The sequence below is a fragment of the Myotis brandtii genome, unplaced genomic scaffold (genome assembly GCF_000412655.1).
Source record: "Myotis brandtii unplaced genomic scaffold, ASM41265v1 scaffold314, whole genome shotgun sequence".
Classification (NCBI taxonomy): Eukaryota; Metazoa; Chordata; class Mammalia; order Chiroptera; family Vespertilionidae; genus Myotis; species Myotis brandtii.
In genome coordinates, this window is record NW_005362033.1 from 3,262,234 (window position 1) to 3,275,342 (window position 13,109).

General features: G+C 42.1%; 1 protein-coding gene across 12 annotated transcripts in view; it reads right to left on the reverse strand.

The window, feature by feature from the left end:
* NCOR1 (nuclear receptor corepressor 1) overlaps positions 1-13,109 on the reverse strand; it is a 241,681-nt gene that overhangs the window by 179,570 nt on the left and 49,002 nt on the right. For all 12 annotated transcript variants that reach the window (XM_014542879.1, XM_014542885.1, XM_014542878.1 and 9 more), the window contains exon 3: positions 7,881-8,014. In XM_014542879.1, the coding sequence (XP_014398365.1) occupies positions 7,881-8,014 (134 nt within the window). The remainder of the gene's footprint in view (positions 1-7,880; positions 8,015-13,109) is intronic.

The following is a 13,109-nucleotide window of genomic DNA, read 5'->3' on the forward strand; positions in this document are numbered from 1 at the left end:
GGGGGGGGGGGTCCCTTAGCCCAGCCTGTGCCCTCTTGCAGTCCAGGACCCCCTCCCTCCTTACCGCCCACCTGCTTGCTGCTTCCTACTGCTTGGCTTGCTGCTCCTTAGTGCTGCCGCGAAGGCTCCCGCCACCGCCGCTGCACTCGCCAGCTGCCCTGGCCCCTGCTGTGGGCCAGAGCTCCTCTGCTACAGCAAAGGTTTGGGTTCACATTCTGCCAGGGCACCTACTTGGTTTCAGGTTGATCCCAGTCGGGGCTGACTGCTGCTCAGGAAGTGACTGAGGACCATGTGCTCTAGTCATTTGGCGGGGAGCTGGGGTTCCATTGCCAACCTGGCCCACTCTGATCCCCACTACCCCCGCTCCTACATCAAGGACGACTTCAACTATGGCAGCTGCGTGGCCTCCGCCAGTGTACACATCCGCATGGGTAGGTCACCCTCTCCGTGGCTCGCCAGGTGTGGCTGCTGCACAGTCAACCCAGAGGCGGATTTCCGGCTTCCCAGGGAGAGGGCCCTCCACGCCGGACTCCCAGGGAGAGCTGGGTTGGAGGGAAAGCACTTCGCCTGGAGCAAAGCACCCGTCCTGTGCAGGGCTCGCAGGGTTTGTGTCTCTGATCCTGCCCTCAGCAGCCCCAGCACTGTGGTGGCGGGGCTTGGTGCTGCTGGGTTCAGGGCCCCCCTGTTAGTTTGTGCCTCTGATCCTGCCCTCAGCAGTCCCAGCACTGTGGTGGCGGGGCTTGGTGCTGCTGGGTTCAGGACCGCCCTGTGGGTTTGTGCCTCTGATCCGGCCCCCAGCAGCCCCAGCACCATGGTGGCAGGGCTTTGGGGCTGCTGGGTGCCGCCCACCCCCTGCGGGTTTGTGTCTCCGATCCTGCCCCCAGCAGCCCCAGCACTGTGGTGGCGGGGCTTGGTGCTGCTGGGTTCAGGGCCCCCCTGCGGGTTTGTGCCTCTGATCCGGCCCCCAGCAGCCCCAGCACCATGGTGGCAGGGCTTGCGTCTGCTGGGTGCCGGGCCCTCCTGTGTGTTGTGTCTCTCATCCGGCCTCCAGCAGCCCCAGCACCGTGGTGACTGGCCTTGGGTCTGCTGGGTGGTGGGCCTACGGGTTTGTGTCTCTGGTACCTCCAGCAGCCCCAGCACCCTGATGGCGGGGCTTGGGGCTGCTGGGTGCCAGGCCTGCATGTTTGTGTCTCTGATCGGGCCCCCAGCAGCCCCTGCAAAAATAAGGATTCCTCGGGCTGATCGTGCCACCAAGCCCTGCCACCCAGGACAGCACATGGGGGTCCCGCCCACCCAAGGTCGCACATGGGGGTCCCAACCGCCCAGGGCCGCAAACAGGGGTCCCCCCACCCAGGGCCACACACGGGGTCCCGGCTGGGGGCGGGGCTTAGGCAGCACACGGGGGCCAGGATGGTGGCTTGCACTGGCCCGCCCTGCCTGCAGTATGCAAATTAGCCGCCATCTTCGTTGGCGGTTAATTTGCACATCACGCTGATTAGCCAATGGGAGGCATAGCAAAGGTATGGTCAATTACCATGTTTGTCTATTATTAGATACGATAGGATATTACAAACAACTATATGCCAACAAATGGTACAATCTGGAATGGGTAAACTCCTAGAAACGAACTATCGAGAAGAAACAAAACCACTGACACATGAATTAGTAAATATATAATTTAACATTTAAAATTTCAAAAAATTCAAATGTACTATGAAAATCTTTGTGAAAACAATTACAATTATATATTGGGAGTCCTGATGAAGCTAAACATGAAATGTGCATTCTAAATTAACATTTTTGCCTTTTAAAAAATAATACCTATAGAATGTTGCAGCCAATTTGGAAACAATCTGGTAGTTTCTCAAATAGTAAAGAAATCTTAAACGTTCATTTATATCATCGAACAATTCTACTGCAAGTTAAATTACCAAGAGAAAGGAAAATAAATGGCACACAAAAATTTGTGTATGAATGTGCATAGCAGCATTTATATAATACAAGTCTAAGCGACCATTACACAGAACGACCAGAACCATCGGTCGCTATAATACGCACTGACCACCAGGCAGCAGATGCTCAACGCAGGAGCTGCCCCCTGGTGGTCAGTGCGCTCCCACAGGGGCAGAGCCGCTCAGCCAGAAGCCAGGCTCATGGCTGGTGAGCGCAGCAGCGGTGGTGGGAGCTTCTCCCGCCTCCACGGCAGTGCTAAGGAGCAGTGAGCCGAGAGGTAAGAAGCAGCGAGCAGGTGGGTAATAAGGAGCGAGGGGTCCTGGACTGTGAAAGGGTGCAGGCAGGGCTGAGGGACACAAACACATGCATGCACACACACACACACACACATACACATACACCCAGTGCACAATTGTTATGCACTGGGCCTCTAGTTATTCATAATAGTCAAAAAGTAAAAACCAATCAAATTTCAATTGATGAATGGATAAAAAAAGTGAGTATCCAAAAGCAGAAACAAAAAACAAGAACACCAGATTTTCATAATAAAAATGCTGTAGACTTTTAAACATAAAAGTTCCTATATTTTACTGACTTTCATTTCTTAATATCATCTTTAAATACCTTTAAGCTCTGGCCAGTGTTCTAAATGATTAGCGCATCAGCCTGTGCACCACAGGGTCTCAAGTTCAATGCTGGGGCAAGGGCACGTACCCCCCGTGTTGCAGGTTCACTCCCCAGCCCTGGTTGGGGCCCATGTGTAGGCAACCAATCAATTCTCTCTCTCTCTGTCTCTCCCTTTCCCTTCTACTATCTCTAAAGAAAAATCAATGGGAAAAAAATATCCTCAGGTGAGGATTAACAAAACAACAAAAGAATCACAAACTGTATTTTTTAAGAATATCTGTTTTATTTTTATAAAGATATGAGAAAAAAATATGTAATAAAGCTTAAAATGGAAAGAACTGCTGCTATATACCAGATAAAAGCTTCTTTATCACAAGAAAAGTAGTTCCTAAAAAATTCCTGTTAAAGGGTAAGGAAAACATTATAAAAACCATTAAAAAGGTGAAATTTTAGCCGTGGCCCATGTTTCCCAGTGGTTAGAGCACTGGCCTATGAACCAAAGGGCATGTACCAAAGTGCATATACGTGGGTTGCAGGTTCAGTACCGGCCCCAGCTGGGGTGCATGGAGCAGGCAACCAATCAATGTGTTTCTCTCATATCTCTCCCTCCCTCCCTCCTTCCCTCTCTATCTCTTGCTCTCGCTCTCGCTCTCCCCACACACATACCCTCCCTCCTTTTCACTCTCTCTCTAAAAAAAAAAGGTAAAACTATCCTCAGGTGAGGATTAACATAGCACTTAGAACCAGGGCCACTCACTGCTGGCCTGCAAAAAAAAGATGAAATTTTATTTAACATTTCCATTATATAAGTACCAACTCACTCCAACCACACTTTTCAAATTCATACCTTTATACATTCTCCCAATATTTACCGTACCTCTACGTGGGGTAGTTATAGTCTTTTTACTTTGTCAAGAATTATTATTGACATTCTGTTATAATACCATAATTCATCTATATAACTCATATGGACTTTCTACTTAAATGAGTTTATGGCATCTATTCTCTATTTAGCTAGATCCCATCACCTACTAGAAATTGTTTTTTAGAGTTTTAGATGTTCAGTGTTTTCATGTCTAAGGATGTCTATTGCTTTTATTCTTGAACATGTCTGGCATAATATTCTTGGATCTCAATTCCTTTTTCTAAGAATTTTGTAGCTATTGTTTTACTATCTTCTGACACTATAGAAATTTGAGGCCAGACTCTTCTCCCCATCAAAGATTTATTTTGCTTACTGGATTCCTGATTATTTTACTTACCCTTGAACTTTAATAAGTTAACAAGGATCTGTCTAGATATTGATCATTCTGTGTAATTTTTTCCTAGAGACAGGTCTGGGTATTTCTTATCAACTTTGTTTACTTTACAAGGAAAAAAACAGATTATTTTATTATGAAATTTTTTCCCCTTTACCATGTTCTTCATCTCAGAAACACATGCTCATATGATACATTGGGTGGTTGTAATTTGTCCTTCAGATTAATCAACTTCTTTCAAATTGCTTTCATCTTTGTCCTTTTCTTCTGCATTCACTCTTATTATCTTACAACTTTCTTCCATAACAAAGGTCTGACCTTTAGCCACACCTATTTTAATTCTGTTTCACCTCATTTTATATGTTAAGTACATAGTGATGAGGTTGGGGGCACTGGGATGTCCAATCTTCCATTTTATCTAATTTGGCTGTTTTGTGTTTGAATACTTCATTATTAATTTTAAACTAGTGGCCCAGTGCATGGATTCATGCACATTGAAAGGAAATTAATTAGAAGAAATATTTTAATATCGCTGTTTGCCCTTTCTCTATAATAGAAGTGACAACCAAATTCACGATCGACAATGACAGATCGAAACACACAGGTGCGCTTACACCAGTGAGAGCTTTATATGTATCACACATGCGTGAGTCAACTTAGCCTTTTATAGATATAGAATAAACTTACTTAATTAGACCTGCTTTCTGATGTAGCTAAACTTTTTCCAGCCCAGTGAAGCACCCCAACTTCTTTTTCAGGTAATTGTCAGCAACACAGCAGTAATTACCAACACAAAGCACATTATTATTGTAGATCACGCAGGGAGAACAAAAGGTAAAATATTTAACTGCAGCAGTGTTTGACTATATTCTGCGCAGTGAGAAAACCTGAAGTCATTTTCAAGGTCCACCATTTCTTACTTCTTTTCAGTCGAGTCAAGTTCCTAAACTTTCTAAATCTCTGTTTTCCAGCTAATGAAAAGAAAATAGGATTCTGCGAGTCTCCTATCTACCTACTCCAGGACTTCTGTGAGGATCAAATGAGATGAGGCATGGGAAAAAGCTTCACAGACATTTGGTTAAAGTGTGAAATGTTTGCACCTTGGTATAAAGCAAGTCATGTTCCTGGGCTGAAGAAACTGCAAGGAGGCTAGTCGTCGCTAGGGAGAGGAAGCCGGGGATTGCTACATGACATCATTACCCGGCACCCATAGCTATCTTTTCTGGCTGGGCTGGGCTGTGGGCCGCATTTTGCACCATGAGGTCTCGGCAGCGTCAGCCGCAATTTGTTGAGCTCCGGGGTGGTGGCGGGGCCTGTGTCCCACTTGGGGGAAGCAGAGTGTTCCTTTGTGGGCGCCAGGTCCGCAGTGCCGTTTCTCTGTACATGGCCAGTGCGCATCAAAGTAGCTCCTGCACTCAGCGTCTGCCCCCTGGTAGTCAGTGCACATCATAGCGACCGGTCAGACACTTAGCGTATTAGCCTTTTATATATATAGGTTCTTCTATAGTGCATAGCACTCATGTGGTATGTTCTTTGTTTTTGTCTTCGTACATGTAGAGGTCTTTGTTTGGGGCATACAGTACTGCTTATTAATTTTCTTTTCCAGGGATATGTTTGCCCTGTTCATGGCATTCCTTACCCTCCTATTCAGGTGCAACATGGGCAGCCCCTCTCGGACTTTCTCTTTGGTGTGGAATAGAGTGAAGGGTTTTCCTTGCTCATCACTACTTTGCCTGTCATGTGTTTCTTTACAGATGGAGGACTGGGTATGGCTTTCTAGATACTTTTCTATAGCCTGAGGGAACAGAAAAAAGAGCAAAGTAAGGGAAACCTTGAAGCTGCCAGAGCCTTTGGTAAGAATCCTGGCCACTTTACCAGACATGTAAGCCAATCCTGATAGTTTTGGCTCACCAATTTGGAAAACCACACACCGTGACAGCTCTTCCTGCAGAATGGCATATGGGGATTCCAAGCAAACCACCAAGACTTAAATTTTCTCAAATTGAAGATTATGCATGAGAAATCCTAGGACTTTAATGATCCTCTTTCTTTCTTCAACACTGCTTCTTGAGTAAAGAAATAGGGACTAGAAAGCCAAGTGATGAAAGATTCTTCTAATTCCTTCCTTAAATGCCACTCTTCCAAGTTTATGGCAGTGGCTATATGCCTTTCCTTCTTTATAAAGGGGGCATTTTAGCCCCTTTTTAAAAAGTTATTTTTTTCATATTTGCTAAAAATTGGGGGAAGAGTGATCTGAATTCTCTCTACAACCTTCACCAAGAAATGTATTTTAAAATAACTTTAAACATGACTAAATAATTTCAAGCCTTTTATCACCTCAAACCTGAAACAGTAAATATATTTTTAAAATCGGAAATCAGGTTCTTTATAAAATTGCTAAAACCAGGAAGGCAATTTAATAAAGGTACTTATTGTATTTCAAAATATTTTATATCAAGAGTAAGAATGAAGTCAAAGATAGCAGAGATGATAAGGACTCTAGGGAAAATGAGTATCTAACATTTAAAGAGCCAATATTATCTCATCAAATACTTACCATCCTTTGATGACAAGGACATTAATGACATTAATACCCCCATTTTTACAAGCAAGAAAACTAAGGTTTGAAGAGCCTAAATCAGTGATTTGCAATCCTGGCTACAAATGAGAATGACCTGGGAAATTTTAGAGATAAGGGAATGCCTGGGCCCAATCCCAGATACTGATTTAATTAAGCTGAACCCTGAACAAATATAGCAGTTAGGGCATGCAGTAGAAAATCCACTATAACTTAAGTTGACCCTCGCATATGCAGAATCCCAACAGCCAGTTGACCCTCAAACAACCGGGATTTGAACTACGCAGGTCAACTGAACTGCAGTCAATTGAACTGTAAGTGTCAACTGAAAAAAATCCGTGTATAAGTGAACCTGTACAGGTCAAACCCTTGTTGTTCAAGGGAACTTGTATTCTGAAATGACACTTGGGCATCAAGTTTTATCTATCTATCTATCTATCTATCTATCTATCTAATATCTTTATTGATTTCAGAGAGGAAGGGAAAGGGAGAGACAGAAACATCAATGATGAGAGAGAATCATTGATCAGCTACTTCCTGCATGTCCCACTGGGAATCGAGCCCGCAACCCGGGCATGTGCCATGACCGGGAATCAAACGGTGGCCTCCTGGTTCATAAGTTGACACTCAACCACTGAGCCATGCCAGCTGTACTGGGCATCAAGTTTTAAAAGCTCCCAGGCAGCCCTAGCCAGTTTGGCTCAGTGGATAGAGCATCAGCTTGCAGACCGAAGGGTCCTGGGTTCAATTCCAGTCAAAGGCATGTACCCTGGTTGCAGGCTCCTCCCTGTCCCGGGACCTTGTCTGGGTGCATGCAAGAGGCAACCAATCAATGTGTTTCTCTTACATCGATATTTCTCTCAGTCTTTCCCTCTCTCTTCCACTCTCTCTGAAAATCAATGGAAAAATATCCTCCAGTGAAGATTAAAAACAAAACAAAAAAAACATGTAATGTGACCAAGAATAAACATTTGTTACATAAAACCAAAAGAAAAAACCCCAGCTCCTAGGCAGTTCTAATAAGTAGCCTAAATAGAGAACACCAATTTATACAGGCTGGGGCAAAAGTGGGTTTACACAATACATAGAGTTTATTCTTGCATTATTTTTATTAATTATTGTGTTATATTCCATATAACAACTGTAAACCTACTTTTGCTCCCACCTTGTATAATGTAATCAAGGCCACACTGCTGACCAGGATTCAAGTGTAGGTCTACCTGACGTCCCGATACACAGCATTAACTTTGAACTATGGGAACAAATTTTAAGGGTTGGTTCACTAATTACAACAACTCCAAAAGATAAACAAATAAAAACAAACAAAACACAAACTATAAATGACCAGTCACAGTTTGGTTAATAAAATTGTAAAATAAAAAAATTAAAGAAATTAACGCACCTGTGAAGTAGGCACACTTCACAAGTTCAGTCCTAGAGAGAAATAAAAGAAACCCCATTACCTGTCAGAACCTGGGTGAAATTCTGAAAGCAAGGAAGGTCGTCTGCGAAGCTGCTGTTGCTGCTGCTGTTGCAAAAGCTGTGACGCTTGACTGACTTCAAGATGAGAAGAACGATAATCAGGGACTGCAAATTCCTAGTATTAAAACAATCATACATTAATTATTAACCAAAAAGTGAAAAGCATCATGAAATCAAAGCAAATATAAATGCACAAAGGTAGTTATGAGCCACTAAGTATGGAAAGAAATAGCACTGGTGATTTCAACCCTTTACTTACCTAATTCTTTCTCCAAAACCTAAAACAATAAACATTTTAACTATATGTCATTCAAAGGAATTCAAATTAAATTTTGTGTTCAATTTTGATTCATTCTTCTAACAACAACAATTTCCGATCTATATTACTCATGTAGTAAGATCTCAAACTCATGTGTTCAATATGAAATCCTAAAAAGTATGCCAATCTTAAATTCAAAATCAGTAAGCTGAAAGGGTAACAAAAGCCATCCAGTTAAATTCATGTATATTTACAAATGAAGAAACAGAAGTCCAGAGACTCAACCTGCTAGGTTAAGAGTAATAGTTTTTCCATCATTCCTAGGTGGGTGGTTTTATGTTTGTTTTCCTATTTCTCTTTTATTGTCTTTTTATTGAACATGAAAAAGCTTTGCCTGGCTGGCATGGCTCAGTGGCTGAGCATCGACCTATGATCAGGAGGTCGCAATTCGATTTCCAGTCAGGGCAAATGGCTGGGTTGTAGGCTTGATCCTCAGTGTGCAACATGCAGGAGGCAGCTGATCAATGATTTTCTCTCATCACTGATGTTTTTATCTCCCTCTCCCTCTCCTTTCCTCTATGAAATCAATAAAAGTTCACTACTAAAAAAGAAAAGAAAATGCAATTTTCCAGGCATTCCACTCTTAGGTATATACACAGGTAAGTAAAAAAAAAAAAAAAGAAAAAGAAAAAAGTCTACACACAAAAATTGACACACAAATTTTCAAAGCAGCATTGTTCACAATAGCGAAAAAGAACAAATCCAAAGGTCCCTTGACTTATGAATGGACAAACAAAATGTGGTATACAGGTATCCCCCACTTCTGAAAAGTTCGAGTTATACTACTTCACTTTTACAAAGGAGCTACATTAGTACCTGTTTTCACTAACCAAAAGAAATCCAAAGAGGATTTCCACTTTTACAAAAAAGCAAAAAGTGAAACAAATGTTCAGTGTTTGTTTTGCAGTGAGCCATTATAGAAGCAGTGCACCCAGAGAGGCAAGACTGGCTTCACCATGCTCCTTCCCAGGGAACTACTACCTTCAGCATCTCAGCATCAAGCCACCATTGCTTTGAAGTGCATCTGTAAGCACCTGTGCTTTATCTCTATTATGGGCATCTGTTAGCAAGATGGGTCCTAAGGTATCAGAAAAGTGTAAGAACTCATAGGAGTGTTAAGCTTGGCATAAAATTGGACATAAGCATCATGATGGTGGTGAACAAAATAAAGACATTGTGTATGCGCTGAATTTGCCTGTGTCCATAAAGAGAGAAAGAATCTTAAAAGCTGCCAAAGTTACTATTTGTTTTGCTAGTAGTAAAGTGGTCTCTTTTAGTCAGTATCCAGGAATGGATAAAATGGAAAGTCTACTGATTGAGTGGATTGATGGGTGTACAAAGCATGGTGTTTCATTATCTTATACTTTAGGAGAAATCAGTCTTTTTCAATATGTTGAACTACACTGTACATACATTATTTCTACTTTATACAGGCTTGTATTTATCATATCATTCCTGCTTTTACTACTATATGTTATAGGACCACCTACAAAACAAACAATTCCCAGAGCTCACACAGGACCAGAACTGGTTCAAATTTCATCCAGCCAGAAGGAAGAAACCTCACTGAACATACCAGACATTCAGTAGATACCCCAAAAAGGATAAGTTTAGAAGTGGATAAAGACTACTCTCCCCTGGCGTGACTCAGTTGGTTGGGTCTCGTCCTAGGCACCAAAAGGTTGCCGGTTCGATCCCCAGTCAGGGCACATGCCCAGGTTTCAGGCTCAATCCCGGTAGAAGGTATGCAGGAGACAGCAGATCAAAGTTTCACTCTCCCATTGATGTTTCTCTCTCTCTCCCTCTCCTTTCCTCTCTCTAAAAATCAATTTTTAAAAAAATTTAAAGACTACTGGAGGTAGCTCAGTTGGTAGCAGGAAAGTAGAGTAGACCCTAAAGAGCCCTAAGCAGTCCCATGGTTCCACTGGCCTAGTTATCATCACACCCCAGGAGGCGCTACAGCTGATGCAGCCGGCCCTAGTCACCACCATCAAAGCAACCATGAGCAGAGAGGTAGAGACCCAGCAATAGCCTGCCCCACCCTCAGAACTGCCAACACCAAGCCCAGCACCAGGGGTAATGCAGAAAGCAGAAACCCAGGACAAGAAGGTCGTCGCAACTAAGGTTTGGGGAACAATAAAATGGTCATAAAGAAGAATAAACCCAGAAAGTAGCTTCGCAGTGTAGGCAATGGAGTTTGATGTTGTTGGAGAAAAGGATGCAGAGGCAGCAAATATTATAGGCCCTGCTGTTATGGGATGGGGCCACAACATTAGTAATCAATCTTTTTAAAATCCTGATTTCTGGGCCTCATCCTCCAGAAATTCTGTTTCTTTGTTACTAGCAGAATTTCCTGAAGATGAGGCCCAGAAATCAGGATTTTAAAAAGATTCCCAGGTGATTCTAATGTGCAGCCAAGGTTGAGAACCACTGCCCTAAACCAAAAGTGGCAAAGAGACAAAAGCAGCCGATCCACCAACTTCGAATTCATCTGCTCCCAAGGCTAATTAGAGTAAAGCTGAGTAAATGCTGGCTTACCATTGGCTATCTACCATCATCCGAATTAGTCATTCAACAAGAAGAAATGAATATGAAATTTCAGCAGTAAGGACGTACTTGCTTTTTTGCCCATTGACCAAATAACTAGAACTAGCTCCATTACCTATACAACATGGTTTTTTTGGGGTTTTTTTGTTTTTTACCTCAATGTCTCTTTTTGGTAATGACAAACTTGTCTTATTAAAAAGCCTGGTTTTTCTTAATATACCTTTAAAGGTTTTTAAATTGTTTCATATCTGGTTAAGATTTTTAAGAATATCATTTTTAATTTGTAATAAAAGTTTACTTTTTTTTTTCAAAAAAGTCAACAAACTGCAAGCATCCTATATAATAAAAGGCTAATATGCAAATTGACCGAATGGTAGAACAACCGGTCGCTATGACACGCACTGACCACCAGGGGGCAGGTGCTCAATACAGGAGCTACTCCCTGGTGGTCAGTGGGCTCCCACAGCTTAGCCAGAAGCCAGGCTTACAAGGAGCGGGCCTAAGCCGTCATTCAGACATCCCCTGAGGGCTCCCAGACTGCGAGAGGGTGAAGGCTGGGCTAAGGGGATCCCCCCGCCCCCTGCAAGTGCACGAATTTCATGCACCGGGCCTCTAGTCTGTTAATAAAGGCCTTTAATAACTGAAAAAAAAGAAACAACTCTAGACTTGCCCTAGCAGAGTTTAAAAATAAATTTCAAAAGTAATTTAATTGCCTACCAGAAAGAATCCAACTTTCTTTAAATAATTACAACAAAAGCCAGCACTAAAAAGTATAAAATTTAGTGTTTATATTTTAAACAAAAAGAAAATATCCAAAAACTTCATTGGATAAAATTCACAATAAATTGGAAACAAAAGTCATTGAACAGGAAGCCATAGCAAAATGAAGCAAATGGGTTTAAAAAAACTTAAAATGAACAGAGGTCCAGTGGCTTGTAGGGTAATATGAAATATGAGTAATTGCTACCTCAGAAAGAATCTAGGAAAGGAGAGAGAAAAATATATCTCAAAAAATAATGGCTAAAAAACTTGCCCAAATTTTATGAAAATTATAAATCCCCAGTCTAGAAGCAGGAAGTTCAGTGAATGCCAAAGACAATGACATATACATTTAAAGAAGCACAAAAAAAGACACATCATAATCAAATTGCTGAAAACTGCCAATGAAGAGAAAAATCTTAAAAGTAACAAAAGGGCCCTAGCTGGTTTGGCTCAGTAGATAGAGCATTGGCCCGAGGACTGGAGGGTCAAGGGTTCAATTCTGATCAAGGGCATGTACCTTGGTTACGGGCTCAATCCCCAGCCCTTGTTGGGGCTTGTGTGGGAAGCAACCAAATGATGTGTTTCTCTCACATCAATGTTTCTCTCTTTGTTTCTCCCCCTCCCTTCCACTCTCTCTAAAAATCAATGGAAAAATATCCTTGGGTAAGGATTAATAACAACAACAACAACAAGTAAAAAGAGGAAAAACATATTTACATATGAATAAACAAAGAGAAGAATGACCAAAGACTTTTACTTCTAGTCAGGAACCATCAGGCCAGAATACAAATAATGACATCTTTTTTTAAAGTAATAAAAGAGCCCTAGCCAGTTTGGCTCAGTGGAGAGAGCAATGGACTAAAGAGTCCTGGATTCAATTCCAGTCAAGGGCACATAATATATATATATTTTTAATTGATTTCAGAGAGGAAGGGAGAGGGAGAGAGAGATAGAAACATCAATGATGAGAGAATCATTAATTAGCTACCTCCTGCACGCCCCCCACTGGGGATCGAGCCTGAAACCAGGTACATGCACTTGACCGGAATTGAACCTGGACCTTTCAGTCCGCAGGCCGACGCTCTATCCACTGAGCCAAATCAGCTAGAGCAAAAATATATTTTAAAATAAGATGAAGTACTAAAAGAAAATAATTATCAATTGCCTTGGCTGAGTGTGGCTCAGTTGGTTGGAGCATTGTCCTGTACACCAAAAGATTGCGGGTTCCATTCCCAATCAGGGCACATACCTAGGGGGCAATCCCTAGTTGGGGTGTGTATAGGAAACAACTGATCAATGCTTCTCTCTCACATCAATATTTCTCTCTCCCTCTCTCCCAGCTTTCCTCTCTCCCTCCTACTATTTCTCTCTCTCTCCCTCTTCCTCTCTCTCTAGCTCAATAAAAATATATCCTCAGGGGAGGATGAAAAATAATAACAATAAAAAATAATAATCAATATAGAATTCTGTGTCCAGTGAAAATATTCTTCAAAAAATGAAGTTGAAATGAACTTTTTCAGATAATCAAAAGCTGAGAAAGACCATTATCAAAAGACCTGTACTAAAAAAAAAAAAGATACCA